General features: G+C 33.6%; 4 protein-coding genes across 8 annotated transcripts in view; 2 read left to right on the top strand and 2 right to left on the bottom strand.

The window, feature by feature from the left end:
- The first annotated feature begins 154 nt into the window (after positions 1-154).
- On the top strand, positions 155-1,489 carry LOC125061022 (congested-like trachea protein). Its single transcript, XM_047666165.1, has one exon. The coding sequence runs from the start codon at positions 320-322 to the stop codon at positions 1,214-1,216; it is 897 nt and encodes a 298-aa protein (XP_047522121.1). The 5' UTR covers positions 155-319; the 3' UTR covers positions 1,217-1,489.
- On the bottom strand, positions 1,371-2,622 carry LOC125061021 (G patch domain and ankyrin repeat-containing protein 1 homolog). The gene has a single exon (XM_047666164.1). The coding sequence runs from the start codon at positions 2,495-2,497 to the stop codon at positions 1,583-1,585; it is 915 nt and encodes a 304-aa protein (XP_047522120.1). The 5' UTR covers positions 2,498-2,622; the 3' UTR covers positions 1,371-1,582.
- Positions 2,623-3,068: 446 nt separating this feature from the next.
- Positions 3,069-4,194, bottom strand: LOC125060988. The gene is made up of 2 exons (XM_047666123.1): positions 3,711-4,194; positions 3,069-3,575 (listed from the first exon to the last, which is right to left on the bottom strand). The coding sequence occupies exons 1-2, from the start codon at positions 3,918-3,920 to the stop codon at positions 3,081-3,083; spliced, it is 705 nt and encodes a 234-aa protein (XP_047522079.1). The 5' UTR covers positions 3,921-4,194; the 3' UTR covers positions 3,069-3,080.
- Positions 4,195-4,664: 470 nt separating this feature from the next.
- Positions 4,665-21,377, top strand: part of LOC125060953 (NPC intracellular cholesterol transporter 1) — a 64,101-nt gene continuing 47,388 nt past the window's right edge. For 3 of the 5 annotated variants that reach the window (XM_047666079.1, XM_047666081.1, XM_047666078.1), the window contains exons 1-2: positions 4,665-4,975; positions 14,535-14,651. In XM_047666079.1, the coding sequence (XP_047522035.1) occupies positions 4,892-4,975; positions 14,535-14,651 (201 nt within the window). In that variant the 5' untranslated portion in view covers positions 4,665-4,891. The remainder of the gene's footprint in view (positions 4,976-14,534; positions 14,652-21,377) is intronic. The other 2 variants (XM_047666080.1, XM_047666082.1) reach the window with 1 other exon arrangement.

Raw genomic sequence — 21,377 nt, 5'->3', positions numbered from 1 at the left:
ATGGAATATGGTGATTCCTGATTGGTCATTGGTGAGTTAAATAATAATTCGACAGATCACATCTAATACGGATTTGTTTTTGGAACGACAGTGACACTTGACTTTTAAAATAGAACCAAACTCAAGACAACTAAAAATTTATCTCTTGAACATGGGAATTAGCGACCCAATTATAATCTGTGGAACCTGACCCTGTTGATTTTTGGACTTTGACATTTCAATTTAAAATTTTAAACATAAAACAAGTTTCTGACAAAAGTTTCCTCAACTGTTATAACTAAAACTTTCACTTTAGCTGCATCAAGAATAATCAATTAAAATGTCTGAGAAAAGTAGCCCTATAAAATACTTTTTAAGTGGCGGCTTTGGTGGAGTTTGCACAGTTTTAGCCGGGCATCCAATGGATACTATTAAAGTAAGATTACAAACTATGCCTCTACCGCAACCAGGCCAGAAGGCCTTGTACGCTGGCACCATTGATTGTTTCCAAAAAACTGTCCAGAGAGAGGGATTCAAAGGTCTTTACAAGGGTATGTCAGCACCATTAACTGGAGTGGCACCAATTTTTGCTATCAGTTTTTTTGGTTTTGGACTAGGGAAAAAGCTGATAAAGTCGGATGAGGGGCATATACTTACTAGAACAGAGCTGTTTGCGGCTGGTGCCTTCTCAGGTATATTTACAACATCTATCATGGCTCCAGGTGAGAGAATTAAATGCTTACTTCAAATTCAACAAGGTGGCAGTGGACCACAAAAGTACAGTGGTATGCTGGACTGTGCCAGGCAGTTATATGCAGAGGGTGGTATCAGAAGTATTTATAAGGGTAGTGTTGCCACCATTTTGAGAGATGTGCCTGCAAGTGGAATGTATTTTATGACCTATGAAGGTGTTAAAGAGGTTTTAGTACCTGAGGATGCTAGTGCTAAATTAAAAATGTTGGCAACAGTTGTTGCTGGGGGTTGTGCTGGTATAGCTAACTGGCTGGTAGGCATGCCAGCTGATGTTTTGAAGAGCAGATTACAGACTGCCCCAGAGGGGACTTACCCTAATGGTATGCGAGATGTGTTCAAACAGTTAATGGAAAAAGAAGGACCTACAGCTTTATATAAAGGCGTAGCTCCAGTAATGATCAGAGCTTTCCCAGCGAACGCTGCTTGCTTTGTTGGATTTGAATTGGCTGTCAAATTCCTTGACTGGGTAGCCCCTAATCTTTGATTACTACTTATAGTCTAGCAACAAATTTGTATGATAGTAGATAAGATAAAATGAATGTTATTTATATGATTAACTTCTAATGCAGATTTCCATGCATTTTTTAATTCTTTTCCTTATATAACAACTTTTTAATATAATGCTCAAAAAAAAATACTTTTGTTAAATAATTATATTTCTTAAAATTGTTTACTATATTATATTCAGAAGAACATAATTTTGTTCAAGATGTGATCAGTGTCTTTTGAAATAAACTTTTATATTTGCCTGTTTAAATGTTGTTTATTTTCCTCATTTTGTGCTTAAAGGATATATAGTAATAACTATTGTAACCTAAATTAAACATTGAACAATGTTACATGTTACATTTTAGTAAAACTCTCTACGAAACCTGATCTCCATAATTTTGTTTTTATGCTCTTCTCTTTTTAAAAATTTTTTATTGACAATTTTAGGAGATTTTTTCTCAGAACTTTCTTCCTTTTTTTTCAATCCCAGTCCAGTTCTGTCTTTCTTCATAGTTGCTTTAATTGGATATTTAGCTCCAGCACCGTCTGGACCTAATCCTGTTTCTTTGTCCCAACCCTCCTTCAACATAATTTGAAATCCCTTATTTGATTCAGGAATAACATAGTTTGTTGGAATTTTCTTTCCTTTACTTACATTTATATTATGTAGTGTAGATGATAAATGCTGTTCCCTATCAGAAAAAAATAAGTTGTTACAAATTGGGCACTGATAGTCTTGTTTTTTTAACTTAACTTGTGTTTTTATTGGTTTGATATCTTCAGTAGCTTGCATAAGAAGTATATTAGCTAGCACAATATTTTTGTTTTGTATGACTAGGCTTTGGGCAGAGTTTCCAGCTTTATCTCTAACAGTTGTATCAATACCGCGTTTTATTAGTTCTTTTACAATATCTACTGAATTTGCCTGACATGCTATCATTAGCAAACTCCAACCAAATTCATCTTTCAAGTCAATTTTATATGGAAAAGTATCTAAAGTAGATTTCACCACATCAATGCAATTGTTTTGAATACTTTGAAATAATTCTTGATCCGTCAAGTTAGGATCAATCTTACGCTTACAAAGTAATTTTTCAGGCACATTGGATTCATCATTAGAAATTATGTGAGGGTCTTCTATATTTCTCACTTCTTCTAAATAGAGTTTCCTAGCTTCTTTTCCGCTAAGCTTTGGGATCGGGAAATTGGTAGATGGTACAACAGCTGCATCATCAAGTGTTGGACGGACGAAGTTACTGTAATCCTTATGGTACATTGCATCGGAGAAGTTATGTGCGAAAACAAATCTTCATATTAAATAGACATTTTATTCAAATTAGCCGCACTATATCGATTTTTTTTTATTCAATGTATTATTAATAAAATTAACATAATATCAGAGTGCATTATATACAAATTACAATATGATAAATCTTGACAACTAAAGTGAACTGTGGTCTGTGACGAATGACTAATGACAACTAGAAAATATTGACAGAAGAACTGTCAACTGTAAAAACTTGAAATGTCTTATTGTAAAGATAACAGATAAAATATTTTCTTTATACAATATATCAATGGGTCAGTCAAATCATAACGGAACGTGTCCTTTGAGTCTTTTTTATAAAATACGAAACAGCTGTAGTCATGTAATTTTTTTGTATTCTTCAACGAAATAATTTTAAGAAGTGCTAATCCATGAACAAACATTTTTAAATTTGAAAATATACTTTTGTATTTCTATAAAGAAAAACCTATATCATATATATCTCATATATAGAAACCTGTTTGTAGTTTAACTATGAATTTTTCCTAGTACATTAAATAAATAAAATAAATTCTAGATATAAGCTGTAACTTCATTTATTACATATTTCCTTAGCAATACTTTTTAAGGCTTCTGTTTGTTCTTTTAACAGCTTTAATTTTTGTCTAAAATAATCTTTTTTAAAATTAATAAAGTCTTCTTTTAGTTTTATTTTTCTTTTTTCATTTGATAACAATATGTCACAATTTATATTACAACCTGTGGGTTCACAATCATGATCATTATTTTTATATTTACTCTTATGGTTAGATTTTGTTTCTGTGGGTTGTGATTCTATTGCAAAAACTTTTTCTTCTTGTGGTGATGCCGGTTCACTGATGGATTCATGGGAGAGATTCTCATCATGATATATCTCTTGACTTTCATCTAACATCACAAACTCTGTTGTTTCTGTAAAATCCTCATCATTCTTAGAAGTTGAAAGGCATTCCTCTTCTAGTTTAGTAATTAAAGTTTTTATAGATGGTCCATCATTAATTTTTACAGAATTTCTTTTAAAATATTTTGATCTCATATCCTGCCATGACTGAAAATTTTAGTATGTTAGTTAAAACTATAAATTTAATTACTTGGATCTTGTGTGTTTTTTTATACACAATAATTTAAGTAATATACATCATATAATGCCAAATTTAGCAGAACACTTATCTTATTAACTTACTTTTTTCCATTGACGCCAATGTTTTTTAGATCCAGGTATGGAATTACATTCTTTTGCTATGCTTTGCCATACCCGTTGAGCATCCATGTTAGTAAAGTTCTGTGTTCTTTTACCAGATAATAACATTGGGTGTTTTGATAGAAGTTCAATTAATTTTTTCTTTTGTGTAGGCGTTACATACAAGTTTCGCTTTCTTTTTCTTTCCTCCATTTATTAAGAATATGAATTTTCCCCTTAGTTTTAAATTTTACTTACACATTAGCTGGCTGCCTTATAAAGAAATATTCTATGTATTATTTAAAAACGTTGTTATTTATATAACAACAACACTCATTGTATGGGATATAGAAACTCTGAAATAAAAAATCTACTAAAGAAATTTATCTATTCATAAAAGATTATAAAATTTAAGCCTAACTTTTAATTATCTTAATTTTTGTTTGTTGATTGTTAATTGTTATTTGTTACGCCATAGATTACTGATATACCTTTATCAGTAATCTGTAGTACCACAGACATATTATTTATTACTTACAGATATAAGTTATGAAAGACTTATTAAGATGTATTCTAATCTTCTTAATTGTACCATTAATAGCCTGTAGACAGAATGGGTTAAATTTAGAAACGAAAGCCCGATATAACATTTATCATAACCCAAAACATTTTTTTTATCTATCTATATTTTCTTTGTCCGAGATTTAGATTTAGCGCAAAGTCTTTTATTTGAATTTTACCCTGTAAGCCTTTTCCTAGTGCTAACTGAGATTTGTGATAAAGTCTGAGTCCTCTACATCAATAAAGCAAATAGCTTCCAAAATAATCTTTGTATATTTACTGGTTTTTCGCTTATTATAGTGCTATATACTCTGAGTACGGTCTAGTCTGTGGCTACACTGTGGAGTGCAACTGTGCAAATATGTTTTACGTCAGTGTCGAGTAACGTATAGTATATTACGCATCTGTGGTCTGTGCTGCGGTCGTAAATTCAAGAATCCCTATAAATTGTCATTTTCATTTTGGAAAATAAACTTGGAGGTAGTAGTAGTGCGTCATAATCATTTATGTTTAATTTTGGTTGTGGGCACTGATTAAATAAATAATATTGTGATTCCAAGTATGATATGACAAATAAGTAACAATCAAATTTACCTATAAGTTGTGAAGTTAAGTGAGTCAAAATGGCTGGCAGCGGAGAAAGGATTCTGCAGAAAATTATACCAAGCATCCTTGGATTCTTGTTACTGCTTTACCTATCAGAAAATGTAAGTTTAAATGATTTATATTATAAACCTAAAGATTATGTCCGCAATCGACAACTATATAGGTGCGATTAGTGAATAATTTGCTTATCTTCATTTCGTCGCAAAAAGGTAGAGTAAGCAATAAGCAAACCAAGGTGACTATGTAGTCATAAGGAAGTGATATCATAAACTGGTTTCTACAGCTAAATATGTCATTAGAACATGAAGAAATATAACTTGTAAGAGTTGAAAATTTCTAAAAGATAATTCTGTACCTGCAATATTTTAAAATTTAGGACTTATTTTGTGTATGAATATAAATTTGTTGTCTTATTGTATGACCTTAATTTGGCTCCAGTCACATATTTTGTGTCACAAGTTATTTTTATTTAGTTTACTTAGCTGACATGAATGTATTTTGTTAAGTATCTTAACTTGTTCATAATTACTTTTTATGCTAAACTTAATATAATTAAGCAATAAAAATTACTGGCTGTAATTTGAATTACATAATATGTTAGATATTGATGAAAAATTTACCCTTGATTACAATTAATTTTATTCAACTTGTTAAAAATATTAAGGTACTTATATTTGCTTGACCTCTACAAAATTTACAGTTGTTGTGTACTGTTGTTTTGCATCAATTTTTCGTCACTTATTGTGTCGTAAAATAATAATTATACTTACACCTACCTACCTGTTATGTCTTGTTTATCTTAGATACTGTTAGGTGGATATTTTGGTAATTGGCGTAGATCATAGTATGTAGTATACAGTCATATATGTACTAGTTCTTCTCCCGCCTACATCTTTCATCTTAAATTCTAGGTTTCTACTTGGTTATTATATTAAGTAGTATGTTTATAGAACATTAATGGTTTCTTATATTAAATAAACATAGAAAGTATCACATTGGTGCTTTGTTGTTACTAGAATAAAATTATTGTTACATGAATGAATGTGTCATATTTTAAACATAAACTATTGTTGCTGTTAAATTTTTGTAACTAATATAAAGAAGAAGGCTTAAAGCTTTTCCTGGCTGACTATTCTATTACTGATCTATTGAATACAACTCACAAAACTTGACATATATATATATATATATATATATTAATCAATTGTGATTAAAATTAATGTAGCCTATTACAGCTACCGCCTCAATTGAAGCAGGGTATGGATGGGTCTTGATTGTTTAAATTGGTTTGAGTATGCCCGACAGTAGAATATAATTGAGGTTGATATTTGCTTTCTAGTATACTCTTAAATTGTCAGTCTGTGTTACCAACAGCAAAGAAATTAGGTGCAATTACTTTAATTACATTAGATTGAACATACTAAGGCTCAAGATTGAACAGGCTCCATTAAGTATTAAAATTTTTACTCAACATTGAAGAACTAATATTATTAGTTTAGTGAAAAAATCTGGTATTTAGAATTAAAGTCAGGATTTGTGCTAGAAGAAAAAGAACTTTAAAGCCTTATATTCTTAATAATCTATATTGTTTATTTCTTCAGTAAATGTTGCATGAAAATTTATACAATGGCAGTATAAAAACTTCTTTTACTACCTTGGTTAAACGGTAATAAAATGCGAAAGATGTCATTGAAGAACTACTGAGCAATAATAATATAATAAATGCAGTGAGCATTGCACGAGGAAGGTCTTAACTTAATATACAAATCACGATATCGCGAATTGTGACGTTTTCTTGTATTACAATTTTAAATCAACTTTCCTAAATGCAAAAAGTGTTTTGTAGCTGTGTATGTTGAAAGTTCTGCATATAGAATATTATGAGAGTACACTTTTTCCTTTTAGATTGATATCTTTTTAACTAAATGCCTTCTGCCCTGCGATTCTGTAACTCACTTCACGAACTCACACAGCGGTTTTTGCATCGGCGGTCGCTCTCAAATCAGTCGTGAAGCAGTCATTTTATGATTTGGCATTCTGATAAACAATAAACTACAAGCTCCCACCTTTTCAGAATGCCAAATCATAAAATGACTGCTTCACGACTGATTTGAGAGAGACCGCCGATGCGAAAACCGCTGTGTGAGTTCGTGAAGTGAGTTACAGAATCGCAGGGCAGTACTGAAAATGTTTCCCAGGTATCAGACGCAGGGGCTTCTGTTACCTACCGAACTCGTGACTTACGGAGGGAGTTGAACTTTAGTTAAATTTGATAACCTTGTAAGATAATTTGTTAATACATTGTTGCTTTATATACTTGTAACAATTTAACAATATGCAGCAGTAATGATGCCCGCATAGGTTTAACGATATTCGATTGGCTCCATTACCCTGAGAGACTTACGTAATTATTATATACACATTCAATAAGTTTAATATGATGTGCTGTGTAATACATAATGTGTTGCTAGTGAATGCGTGTTTTATATTTAATTACAAGCACTGCATACTGTAACATAACAACATAATATTTGGATTTTTAAGACGGTTTTGTTCCCAATATTTCAATTCAACCTTGTTAGAACGCCACGAGGTTTTAATGGGCATTGCCCGCCCGGATTTCTTATAAGCAGAGACTGGTGTGGCCCCACCTCTGATAGCAAAAAACTAAACTAATGGTTGTTAATTAATAATATGATATCTAATAGATTTTTTTTAAATGCTCCCTTGTTTATAAAGTTCTCTACCGTAAAACCCGTATCTTTCATTCTTCTTTATTGTATTAACAGTTGTTTTCATATAAGTAAATTTAGAAGCTATTGCACACTGCTTCTCCTTACTTTCTTCGTCGTTTGGTCATGGGTTCATATTTCAATTAAACAATTTTTTTGATTGCAAGCCTAGTTGCTTCAGTAAATGATAAATACAATGTACGCAAATAATACATTACACCAATGAATTGTCGTAAAATACAAACAGAAATTATATAGCGAAGTATTACATATTTAACAGGTGAGCTAAAGTTTACATTACCTAGGTGTAATGGTTCAGATGTGGCGTGCGATCAATACCAGACCTATGTAGGGAAGATCGATAGACGCCAGTGACGGAATTATGCCCAAACCATTGCTAGTGAAACAAGTACTAGTTCGTCTCAAACAGTCATATTAAGGGTATTCTTAATTCCTCAATTATTAATACTGTCCTTTACAATAAAACATTTGATTCCGTTATTCCCTATTTTGTTTGTTTGGAAATCACAACTAACCTATAGACTAGTGAAACAGGACTTTTTTTCATATGGGGTAGTTATAATCGGCACAGAGCGATTTGTCAAAGTACATTATTATGACTCAGTGTGGGTTACACGAATTTGATAAGCTATTGAGTTTTTAACCAAAGACTAGAAATCATAGAACATACAGATTTTATTTATGTTTAAGAATAAGCCAAGCCATTTTATGGATGTATGACCGTGATATATACTAATAATATAATTTATTGGCAAACTCAAACTCAAAATATCTTTATTCAAGTGGGTAACCAAGTACACTTTTGAATCGTCAAGTTAAATTAATCGTTAATTTACATTTACTACCAGTTCGCAAGTCAAGGGCGTAGAGCGGGTAAGAAGAACTGGCAAGAAACTTTCCGCCACTCTTTTTAATCGCCAAGTATTGTCATACAAATTGTTTGAACTGGAGCAATTCAATCCCAAGGATTAGGATCATTTAAGTAGTCCTCAAATTTATAAAAAGCTTTGTTGATTAATTTTCGGCACCAAGTTAACAAAGAACGAATGCCTAAAATTGTCAGTTTAGAATAAAATTATTAAACTAAATAGAATAATTATATATAACTTAATCTAAGTTCGTAGTAAATATTTGCTTCTGTCTTGTAACGCTGAAGATTTTCCGCTTTGTCATGATTATGATACTAAAAGCCAGTCCATGATTAGAGTTTTTGTGCTGAAATTATTAAGACATTGAATTTTATGTCATCACTGCAACATCATATCATGCGTCCTAATTAAGACAGACTGTTATCCATTTTAGCCGTTAATAGAATAAATATTCTGGGAGATATATAACTATGTGGCGTCTATGTATCGGCCCTGACCTCAGTATAAACTATGTGCTCACTACGGTCACGAAAGGTTGAGCCATTATTCGATTAACGGTATCGCAAATGTATGATATTTTTTTGAATACTGAATAATTTAACCATTTTTGAGTAGTGGTTGAGAGTACATATGTCTCTGTCTATATGACTATTGACCAATATGATTATTGGCTACCCCAGAAGACAGGTTACTGATTTCATATTCTAGGCTAGATACCTTATAGAGGAGTGTTGTTTTATTACTTTCTGTATCGCTTGATTCGTTATAATCTGACAGATATGTCAGCCGGAAATGTATCTAATAAGTTTTAAATTGAAATTAAGTGTGGGCCCTTAATTGTATAAAAATTAATGGACTCTCTAACATAGATAAGTTTACAAATATACAGTTTGTAAAGAAACGAATGCGATTGACGTAGAAAAATCTCTCAAAATTGGCTTGTTTACGCCGCTTTGACTGTTAATAAAAACGCGTGTATTACCATATTGCTAAAGTTAAAATTAATGTCTGGAACATTGTATAATTAGCTTGGTTACCGGAAATTCCTGATTTATGTCCCCTCATGACGTCAAATGCAATAACTTTGCAATGCGATTCGTACAGTGTTAAGAATAAAGTGTGGATTTGATTGATACATTACTTTATATTGACGTTAGGAAATGTCTAATTATACATTTGTAACATTGTATAGGATTATTCGCTTTCGTGGATTTAAAGAAAAACTCGATTCGTCATCAGTTCTAAGGTTGTATTGGGTTAATGTTCTTTGTAATTACCTCATACACAAAGAAGTAGTGAACTATTTGACTCATTTTTTTTATGACTACCTCCAACAATTATTGGTAAATGGTTACTTTATTTGGCAAGCATTTTATGTAATAGAAAGCTAACGGTCCGAAGGCTCACCTGATGTTAAGTGATATCATCTGGCCTTTTTAGAATTGGTACGCTCTTTTCTTGAAGGACCCTAAGTCGAATTGGTTCGAAAATACTTCATCGGGTAGCTGGTTCCACATAGTGGTGGTGCGCGGCAAAAACTGCCTTTAGAAACGCTCAGTTGTGGAACTACGGATATCGACGTGATACGGATGGTATTTATGTTCTGCTTGTTCCTACCGTTGATATCATGAGAGATGTGTTGTGTGATATATCGCATACCATGCGCTTAAGGAACTAACAAATCAACCTTGGGTCAATTCAACATTCTTACGAGACTTGACGACATGAAGAAGAGATTTAGAAGAGTTCTAAATTTAGTCTTATCGCCCGTCGGCCGGTTGTCGTCGGCAAAGTGGAAGACAAAAGGACAAGGGCAAAGGACAATCAGCTGGTGTGACCAAGTTATGATTGAATCTCCCTTAACAGATGAGCTAAGGGAAGCTGCAGACGAAACAAAGTGGAGAGATTACACTAGCAGCAGCTGCAGGAACCTGACAGTAACGCGACCTTTACCAATGAAGAATACGATATATGGTAATAAGATTTTTAATATTTCATTTGTTGGAAGGCGTTGAAACTAAATGATTTTTATAGGGACCTTCCGCTCGGAGACTAAAACTCACTCTCATTAAAACAATGTATACGTAATATAAATATCGCATTATACAGAGGCTTTTGTGCCTTTAAAGTCAAAGGTCGTTGCCTGAAGCTGAAAAAATGTTTATACAAAAAAGCTTTCTATATCCGAATTTAAGCTTTGTGTTCAACGAAAGTTTACGTAGCTAAATTTTGTTTAATGCATTTGAAATGAAATGTTAGTTAAGATTAAAACGTATTTATGTTAACAATAGTGAATGGAGCAATACATTATATATCTAGTTTAGGAATTATGTATTATTCAGTTTTATTATGTTTTTATATACGCGTCGTCAATTTTTTTTAATACAAAAGCGATAGTTGCCGTATATTATGCCCTATAACAGAAAAGGCAATAGGCGGAGCATAGCGAGATGCATAGATAAAAAGTGGACTTTGAAGACATATGGAAAGGACCAAGGGGAAGAAGATGAGGCCCCAAAAAAAAGGTGGATAGGAGAAATAGAAACCCTTGGACAGAAATATTTAGTAAAAGCTGGAGGAGGCCTTTACCCGTGAAGGGGTTCCGATCAATGGTACTGAAAGTTAGCATATGAAAAAAATGTATACACTATACTGGGCACAAGACCATACTATAGTGGACACAGCCCATCCGGGCAGATTGCGTATGGGAGCGTTCAAGTATTACGTAACGAGTTTTGGGGGGGGGTCCTTTTGTAAAACATAAAGATGCGGGGCGGGGATTGAATTACGCGTTATTGTTAATATTATTTTCGACTTACACCACATAATAGTAACTAAAGAGACACAAGGTGGTCACGAAACGTTTTACTATACTTGAGTACAGTGCTGTACTAGGGTACTAAAAAACGTTACGGCGAGTTACCTGGGGGGGGGGGGGGGGGGGTCAATAATCTTAAATACTTGAACGCTCCCTATGTAGCAACTAGTATTATTTAGACATGTCCGAAAAGCTTCGCGTAATTTATTCCAAAGTCTACTATGTTTTATTTGGCAACGGTGAAACCAATTGCGAAGTTGTTGTTTAGCGATGTTGCCAAACGTTACTGTCATAATAGATACCTGTAGGCATTTCTTGCGCGACTTGCACGAAAAGAAATGTGTTTGCAAATATCATACGAGATGAAACCACATCATCAATGGATATACAGCCCCTCGTGGGCTCAAGTATTTCCCCATAGCAACCTATTTCGTACTTCTTGCGTCCAACTTCGAACACCTATTGTTTGAGGTCATTGATAACTCTATCCCACTAACGCAGCCTCGGTGTACCGGATTTTCTTTTGAAATCAACATTACAGCCACATTTTTATGAAAAAAATGTCTAATTCAGAAACTAAACTAACTTTCTTAAATAAATCAGCTACAATCTCTTTATCTCGGTCGGGGTTTCTGATTTCTGAATCTGTTTCATAATCATTTTTAAATCTAATAGGTGAGGTGATCAGCCTCCAGTGCCTGACACACGCCGTCGACTTTTTGGGTCTAAGGCATGTCGGTTTCCTCACGATGTTTTCCTTCACCGTTCGAGCGAATGTTAAATGCGCACACAGGAAGAAAGTCCATTGGTGCATAGCCGGGGATCGAACCTACGACCTCAGGTATGAGAGTCGCACGCTGAAGCCACTAGGCCAACACTGCTACTAACGTTTTTGCCTCAATAAAAACAAGCTCCAAGAAAGCTGTGTACCTTAGGTCGTAAACTGTAATATTTATCAACTCCAGCCAAATAATAAAATATAGACTTCTCTAATAATAGAGTTGGCGAAGTCCAGTATTGAAATCAAAACATACGTTTGTGTAGACTTCATAGGAAAACATGTTTGCGTATTGAATTTGGTATGGAATTTCAGGAAAATTTGTTGAACTAGAATAGGTACAGGAAAATGTGTTCTGAGTCAGATTTATATGAGAACTTATTATGCCGTTATGGGGAAATATTACAGTTTTAGTGCTAAGCCACAAATTTTATTTAAACAAGACTTTTACCTGTTAGACAATATGCAGACTTTGGAAACAAACGACCGCCACACCACATCAAACACATCGCAAACCTATAAGCAACTCAAAAAACGCAGTTTCTTCGCCCAACGCTTTTTCTCCTTCCGAGGCTGTTTCATCTTTAACCACTTCCTTAATAACAATATTATTACTAACATTTTTAATATCACATTACATACACTTACTAAAATCTCAAACAATATCTTGTCAACCTGTTCTTTGCTGATACTGAAAATATTGCTATTGTGCAAAAATGGTTTAGATATTAATGTTCTGTAGAAATCATAAAGTTAAATACAGTTAGAGTTTAAGGAAGAGACCGGCTGCCCACAACACAGGGAATCCTAGTGTGGGGGCCCAGTGCACTTTACCTAAATATCCTGTATATTGTGTATAATAAAGTTTTTCTTTCAAAAAGAATTTCTCGAAAAGGTGCATACGAAGTACCCACTTCTGAAAGTTTTAAGATTGAAATTTGTCTTGTAAAAATCTTAACATATCGATCGAAGCGACCAAAAATATTCTTATGATTCTATGTCAATGATATACAAAATTCGTATTATCAAAACCTTGTATCTCCTGCATAAAAACATGATAAAACGGGAACATATTGATTTTGGGGTCGTATATATGCATATAAAATCCAGCCTTACAGCTAAACTTGACCATTTTCAGCTTTCTAAATAAAGCTTTCCGGTCGAAATATTTATCTGAAATCGAATGTACGTACGAATTTATATTAAAAAGAAAAAACAAGAAAAAATAAACTTTGATGCAATTCAAATTTTGTTCTATGGTGATTTAATCGGCATAAGTTTACGAATTTCTATATTTACCATATTTCCTGACGTCAGTGGAGGATTATGGAGTTCAAAGGCGTTGTATCAACTATACATATTTTAGCCTGTATAATATTTATCATAAATAAGACAATATTAGTTTATTGGCATCGCGGTGTAAATAATGCATTGTGTTTGAGAAATGATTTGGCAATATTTTTGTTTGGACACTTTGTCTGGTTGTATTATTAATTTCGATCGATATTTGTTTATTTAAATATATAGTAGTTAGAAATTGATTGTCATTAATTTTTTTCAAATGCATTAGAAAATAACAATAGTAAACATATGCTATTATATTCTTTCGCGAGCCCTCTGGCATTAAGAGTGTCCATGGGCGGCGGTTTCATCTAATATCATATGAGCCTCCTGCCCGTTTGCCCACTGTTCTACAAAAAAAAACGAATAATAAGAACTGACGTGTCCGAACTTATGATAGGAAACAAAATTGATTATACTTAGTATAAGTATCGCCTAACATCATATGAGCCTCCTTTGCCCTGTTCTATATAAAAAAAAAAATATAAAGAAAATACTTGTGACCCTTTTATATATAAGTATACATACTAGCTGACCCGACAAACGTTGTTTTGCCATGTACATATATTCTTTCTAAGAAACATTGTTTAAGTTCAATAAAAATAACTATCTAAAATAATAAAAAATGTGGGTTAATCGTAGAGGAGTGAAAATTAGGGGTTGTATTTATTGTATTATGTATCATAAAAAAATATTACCAAAACAATTAAAAATTTGTTTTTTGAGGTGGACACCCCTTATCACTTCGGGGTTTGAAATGTATATAGTAGCCGATTCTCAAACTTACTGAATATGCATAAAAAATTTCATAAGAATCGGTCGAGCCTTTCCGGAGGAGTATGGGAACGAACATTGTGACACGAGAATTTTATATATAGAGAATTAGAGATATTGTTTAAATGGCCATACAAATAGAAATACAGAACAAAGTTTGCCTACAATGCGCCCGATTTCTCGTATGCCTTTATCGAACGTTTATTTTTAATAGCATTCCAAGACAATAAAACTAGACAATGTATGAATCATGAGTTACAAGGTTATAGGGACACAAGATTATTAGTTTTATCGACGACTTGTTATTAAATGTTTTTTTGCTTCCAGATTCCAACCGCTTCCGCCGACTGTGTGTGGTATGGTGTCTGCTCCAATCCGACTGAATTCAAACAAAAGAACTGCAGATATGATGGGCCTGCCAAGAAGGTTGACGAAAGCTCTAGGGTGAGTTAATATGATTTTAAACTTTACTAACAATTAATAACATGGCAGAGAGTGGCACAGAGCAGAGAGAAATGGCGGGATTTTGAGTACATAGGCCTTTGCAAAAAAGGACACATAGGTACAGATACCGGCAAACTTCTTGAGCATTAAACAAGGGAGTGGGGGAAAGGTTGTGCATCGACACGTCACTCTCCCGCCGCCGCGCACCACCGCCGCGCACCACCGCCCGCCGCACCCCTTCCCAGTTCCCTGTGATACCTAAAAATCGCGCAGGCAAGGACATTAATTGTTCAAGATGTTTGCCGGTATCTGTACCTAAAAGGAGATTAAAATAGAAACTTGTTTAAATTTAAAAATATCTAAATTTAAGGCTATTATAAAAAATAATAAAAAATACACCTTTCTCCATATCGTTTCTTATCTAGTTAATAAAATATTTCTATATACTATAAAACTGATAAAAACGATCCGTCAAAACATTAAAATGTTAAAATAATAATAAGCCTTATTGACATAATATATTAATAAAAATAGATATACAGTCAAAAATATTTGGCGTAAAAACAGATAGTCGTAACAGCCGATGACGTTGTTCTTAAGTACCTAATACAATAGAATTCAGCCGTGGCCGTTGATTTTGGTGAATATAACAGGTATGTTGTTCTAAACGATGTCGTCGTAAACGGTTTTGACTATACATATATGTAGAATTTTACTACACTATGATGCGGCCCCTGTCCGGGAGAAGTTCTCCAATCCTATTTTAATGTTTTGCTGTCGTCATCCAATTTTTTTCATCTACCCTTTCGATCTCGTCGGCTCATCGCTCTAATGGTCTGCTCTTGTTTATTTTTCCTTTTGGGCCAGTCCATTCGGTTACCGTTTGACCATCTGTCATCTGATGGCAACGTGCCCGGCCTATAATGCCTTGCCAACCTTTTAGGTTGTACGACATGTTTTCAGTACTTTTAAATGCTATAAAATAACTGGTGTTTTCGGTTGTTTTTATTTGTACATGTACAAATGACACGTTGAATAAATAATGGGAACTATTTTTTTTAACTGTTATTTTAATATACGAGAAGTGATTATGATCACATGAAAAAAATAATTGGCAGAATTTTTTTTATTGCTGTTTGGTTAATTTATGCGACAGTAAAACAGACAGTAAAAACAATTGGCCAGATATTTCGTCTTACAATGTCAGTACCAAAATTACGTAAACAGACTAGTAAAGTTTTAGGTTAGGTTAGGTTTACCGTATTCAAGGATGAGCGATTCGAATCGTCGACGACCAGTCGTTTTCCGAGCGGCTTGATCCCTTGGCATTGCCTAGAGATGTGGGATCTTTCTGCATCTTCTACCGCACTTACCATGGAGAGTGTTCAGATGAGTTGTTCGGACCTGATTATTTATTTGGGAAACGAAACAGATACATCTCTATAGAATAAGTTAAAAATAAAACAAAATAAACAAATTGGATGCATCCAAAAAAGTTTCATGAAAAAGGGTCGATGTTAGCTAAATCCAAAGCAGAACACTTTTAGGAGGTGATGGTACTAGAAAATGCAATTCAATTTAGAAACCTAAACTCATCAGCATCTGAACTGGATCGTTTTAACAAAGTTCATATTAGGTGTCTCTTTCTGAATCTTATCGTTAGACACAGTAAGTTTTTATGAGTTATTAAAGCCGTAGCAGGTGTTAAGATATTACATACTTCGTCACTTGAGTGTTTGGACACTTAGGGTCTGTTTCACAATGTTTGGATAAGTCCAACATAAGTTTCAAATTAGCCATTTATTACTTATTGGTAGGATAAACACTCTTGTTGCGTTTCATACATTGTGATACATTGGATAAAGTACCAAATAGCTATGCAACACATAAATTATTTGGAAGATAAGTTGTGCTATTTTGACATTCATGTGACTCATAACTTATGATGGACTTTATGTGACGAATAGCGCTATCTGACAGTCGTCAAAACAATAGTGTTTATCCTACCAATAAGTAGTAAATAGCTAATTTGGAACTTATGTAGAACTTATCCATACATTGTGAAACAGACCCTTAGCCTATCAATCGTAAGTTAATATTATTATTAGTTATCGTACGTGTACGCTCATTTAATAAGAAAATTCTGCCAGTTCTTCTGGTCCGTTCTACGACCTTGATTTAAGAACTGGTAGTGATTTTATTTACTGACGTTTAGAAGCGCACTAGCCAATTTATAAGACACTAAGCACGTAAGTTATGCATTTAGGTATTGCTAAAATGAGACGAAAATACATTTTAACACAGCGTTTTGCTGTATGGAGCTATTATACGTTCCACAAGCAAGATTTATAGACATATCCACGACGCGGAACCAGCTACCCACTGAAGTATTTCCGGACCAATTCGACTTAGGGTCTTTCAAAAGAGCGTGCCAGTTCTTAAAAGGTCGGCTACGCAATCACGAGCCCTCTGGCATTGAGTGTCCTTGAGCGGCAGTATCACTTAACATCAGGTGAGCAGCGTGACCGTTTGCCCCCTGTTCTACAAAAAATACGAATAATGAAGAACTAAAGTATCCGATATTATGATAGTGAACAAATTGTTTATACTTATTTAATTTTTATCGTATAACTAGCTGTGCTCTGCGGGTCCATCCGCTTAAATTTAAAAAAAAATCTATTTGTCAGTCTGTCAATAGATTCCGATTTAGATTTAGATTTTTATTTTTTTCTAGTCTTTTTCATACCTTGGGCTACTGTAATTTCATACAGACCCATCTTTTTTTTGATATTCTATGGTCGTCAGGGATAGTAGGGTTCTAATGTTTAAAATAAATTTTCAAATCGGTCCAGTAGTTTCGGAGGCTATTCAATGCAAACAAACAAATATCTCCTCTTTATATTAGTATAGATTACAAAGTGTGACCTTTCTTTCTACAATCTTTGTTTTAATATAAAATTGCTTTGTCTAGTTTTTACACTAGAGTTTGATATCTTATCAATTACAGTTCCAATAAAGTTATCAGTACTGTTTGACAGTTATGATAACTTGTGAGGTGAAAATACGATACAAAGGTCATGTGCAATGTCAACATTAACCTCTCATTGATTAGAATTTTCACTTAGATTTTCTTTATGTCTGCAATGAGGTGGAAATTTTTTCACCTATGAAAATCGCTTAATAATATGTTATATGATATATATATAATTAACGAAACAGCAGGGGGATTGCCCAAATACGGGCACACAGAAACCTAAAAATTATGGGTTTGTGTGTAAAAGTATCTGAAATAAAAGGCTCTTATTATTATTGTATTATGTTATTTATGGCATAACAATGTTTGATTTTTGTCGGCCTCAAAAGCCTGGCCGGGTGTGTCTATGGGTGGCGGTATCACTTAAGGTTTTGTGAGCCTCCTGCCCATTTGCCCTATATAAATTAGTTTTTATAACATTGCCATTATAAGATATAAAAATAACTATGACAGTATGATGACACATATCGTCTATAATGTAAAAATCTGTGTGTTTCAACTGATTTGGTGGAAATTGTGTGATCCTATTTCACCATGCCTCCTGCTGATAGAGGACAAATCTTTGTTTTTAATTTATGTTATTATTACTTATAAAATAAATGTGGAACATGGTGTAATGGTTGCAGATCCTTACAAACGTTGTGTAAAACAAAAAACTTGTGCGATTGAAAAGAGTGGCTGAGAGTTTATTGCCAACTCTTCTCTTCCGTTCCACACCCTTGATTTGAGAAATGGCAGTAAATGTAAAATTGTATATATTTCTTTTTTTGACGTTCATAAGTGTAATATAATGTTCATAATTTCCAAAACTTCAACTACCCCAAATAAAAGTATAGGGCAAAATATAAACAATACTGTTATCAAAGTAAAATCTAAAATATTTGCCTTTGACCCACATACAAGGAAAGCTAATGGCACCTATAATTATAGGATAGAAGTTTTTCACTGAGGCACGTCAGGCATACAAAGTGGGTCAGTGGAGGTTGTTCCTATATTTAGCATGTGCATGCGACTATGACGTCACATGGAGCCTTCGTTACATTGAGCACATTGGGAACTTGACCTGGATGCTTTTTGCATTCGTTAATTATGAGCTATTAGTTTTTGTGATAGGAATTTCTTTAATACTTGTGTTGGATATGTAATCCCGTGGCGTGGACGGATTATTAAAGGGAATGTACCACAAAGATCGGTTTGGTGGCTGATAAAACACAATTTTAACTTAAAATAATAACTTAGTACATGTACCTCGTTTGGATATATTCTTAACATGAAGTTACACAATTGTCAGTAGTAAGGCTAAGAAGGAAATTAGTATAGCAACAAAAAGAGGTTAGGCTGATAATATAATAATAACAATAGCCTTTTATTTAGATACTTTTAAACGTACGTGTTATTTTGAGTTTTTTGTTTGTTAATAATTTTTGCATTTTTTGGACTCTACCCTCTGTAGGTGTTTCTTTTTCATTGTTCCACATTAGGGTTGCCTGCAAGAAATCGCTTGTTAGCGATAAGGCCGCCCGTTGCCTCACTGCATTTTTATTTTTGTTATGTGTATGTTTGTGAATAAGGTAATAAAGCATAAATAAATAAATAAATCGTAAACACATTATTTTTAGGTGCCTGTCTACCCTTTTTGGCAAAGGTCTCCTCCAAATCCCGCCATTCCTCTCTGCACTGTGCCACTCTTTGCCATGTACCACCTGCTGGTTCCTTAATTTGGTCTATCCACCTTCTAAGTTGTCTTCCTCTTTTTCGTTTATTGTACTTTGGGCACCTGTTTAGTACTTTCTTGCTCTATTTTTCTGTACCTAATGTAGCTAATACTTTGCCCTTAAAACATAACTACATAAACATAAAGTGTACATTACGCACAAAAACTCATTAAGAAGTTAAAAAATTGAAGGCGTAAATAATAATTACAATTGGCAATACTAATCAAATTCAAAATGCGTCACAAGCGAAACAAAGTAAAGTGAATCAAGTGTGGCGAACGGCCGAGTTAATATTATAAGATTATCCTCATCAAAATGTATAATAAAATTCCCGGTAGGAGCAAATATTACATTTAATTATCCGCTTTTGCGGTCATTATTACACACGCCAAATATGGCCGCGTAAGCGACCCTTTTATTGAAGCCTTATTGTGTCTCTGTTGTGTTAGGGCTTTTAATTTGCAATGGAAATTCTGAACTCAAATTTCTACTTTGTTTTTTTTTCATATATCAACTTGTTTTTGCTAGTTTCTGCCTTACGCCTTTGAATTTAGTTTGTGATTGTTACTTCGAAGTTCGGACAGTGATGTCTTATTATAATTATTTTATAATCGACAGTAATATGTTTATAATTAAACGTCAGCTGTCTATTTAAACATATTATGGGACACAGCAGTGTTTCGCGCTAAGATTATTTGACCAAAAAATGATTTAACTAAGTTGTTAAAGGCACTGAAGATTACCGTGCTTGTTGCCCTGGTCCTTTACATACTAATAACGCGATTTCCGTACCATGGGGTACGGAATACGGATAACGCGTTATTTTCCCCATATAACGCGGAGATATATTTTTTCTATGTAGTGTGAAATTTATAATGATTTGTCAAGTCCATAATTATTAGTTTTGCGTACTTTTGCATCTGTTCCAATTGGGTTGGAATTAATTCATGTTCTAGGGTTTTTGAATTAAAAAAAAAACGGTATTACGAATACGGAATACTCCTACCACGAGTTTTGGTAGACTCGCACCGCGTTATAGGGGAGTCTTAATTTATTTCTGTTTGTGTACATAATTGTATTGATTTTGATGTATAGGAAGAGTTATAGTTAAATCTGAACATGACATGTTTAGTGAGAAATCGTTGATTCATTTCCTTAAATAAGTGATTGACTCACATTATTTATAATTTGATAAGAAATTTAATTCTCAATGACGTTATGAACTAATGATTCAACCGATTATAAATGTGTGTTTTAGGGTAATTATCAAGGTTTTTAGGCTGTAATAATATTACGTACAGTAATAGTACTAATATACTTAGGGTATTTTTTTGTATGAAGCAAAGTTGTGAAATTTGCTCTGTTAATAGACACATAGAAACATTTCTGTACAGTGGACATCCACCCTTAATGAGTCACCTGTCATTTATATTTATCCTGTACGCCAGTGACCGGCATTGATGCCAACTTGGGAATTTTGCCCCGAAATTTAGGGAGAACCAAGACGTTCAATAGATTTTAAGGGAATTTATTCAACAATTGTTATTTTCTTATATAAAATCTACGTAATAGCGAAGACCTTTCTTATAAATTTCACGTACAGGTAATTAGTATTTTTAAATGCCACCGAGGGATTGCCCTGAGACAATGAAACAAAGGATTTTAAGTGTTGTCATGAGTCATAAATAAATCGAGCCTTGATACCTTAATAACAAATTATGAATTTTCTTATCATTCAAGTATTCTTCGATTAGTAAAAACAATCTTAAAGCCGAACGTCCACCGCCGGCTAAACTAAGATAGTTTAGCTTAGCTCGCATAGTTGAGCCAGTTTATCATACATGTGCGTCCACCGCAAACTATGCCAGCTAAGCTACGTGAAATGCCCCAGCTAAGTGGAACTAATTTAGTTGTGCGGTCGATCCGTAACTAACTGAGCTAAACTAAGCGCCTCACACCCCCTTGCCTTACCCCTCT

The sequence above is a fragment of the Pieris napi genome, chromosome 22, assembly GCF_905475465.1.
Source record: "Pieris napi chromosome 22, ilPieNapi1.2, whole genome shotgun sequence".
Lineage (NCBI taxonomy): Eukaryota > Metazoa > Arthropoda > Insecta > Lepidoptera > Pieridae > Pieris > Pieris napi.
This window is presented reverse-complemented; position numbering and strand designations above follow the sequence as displayed.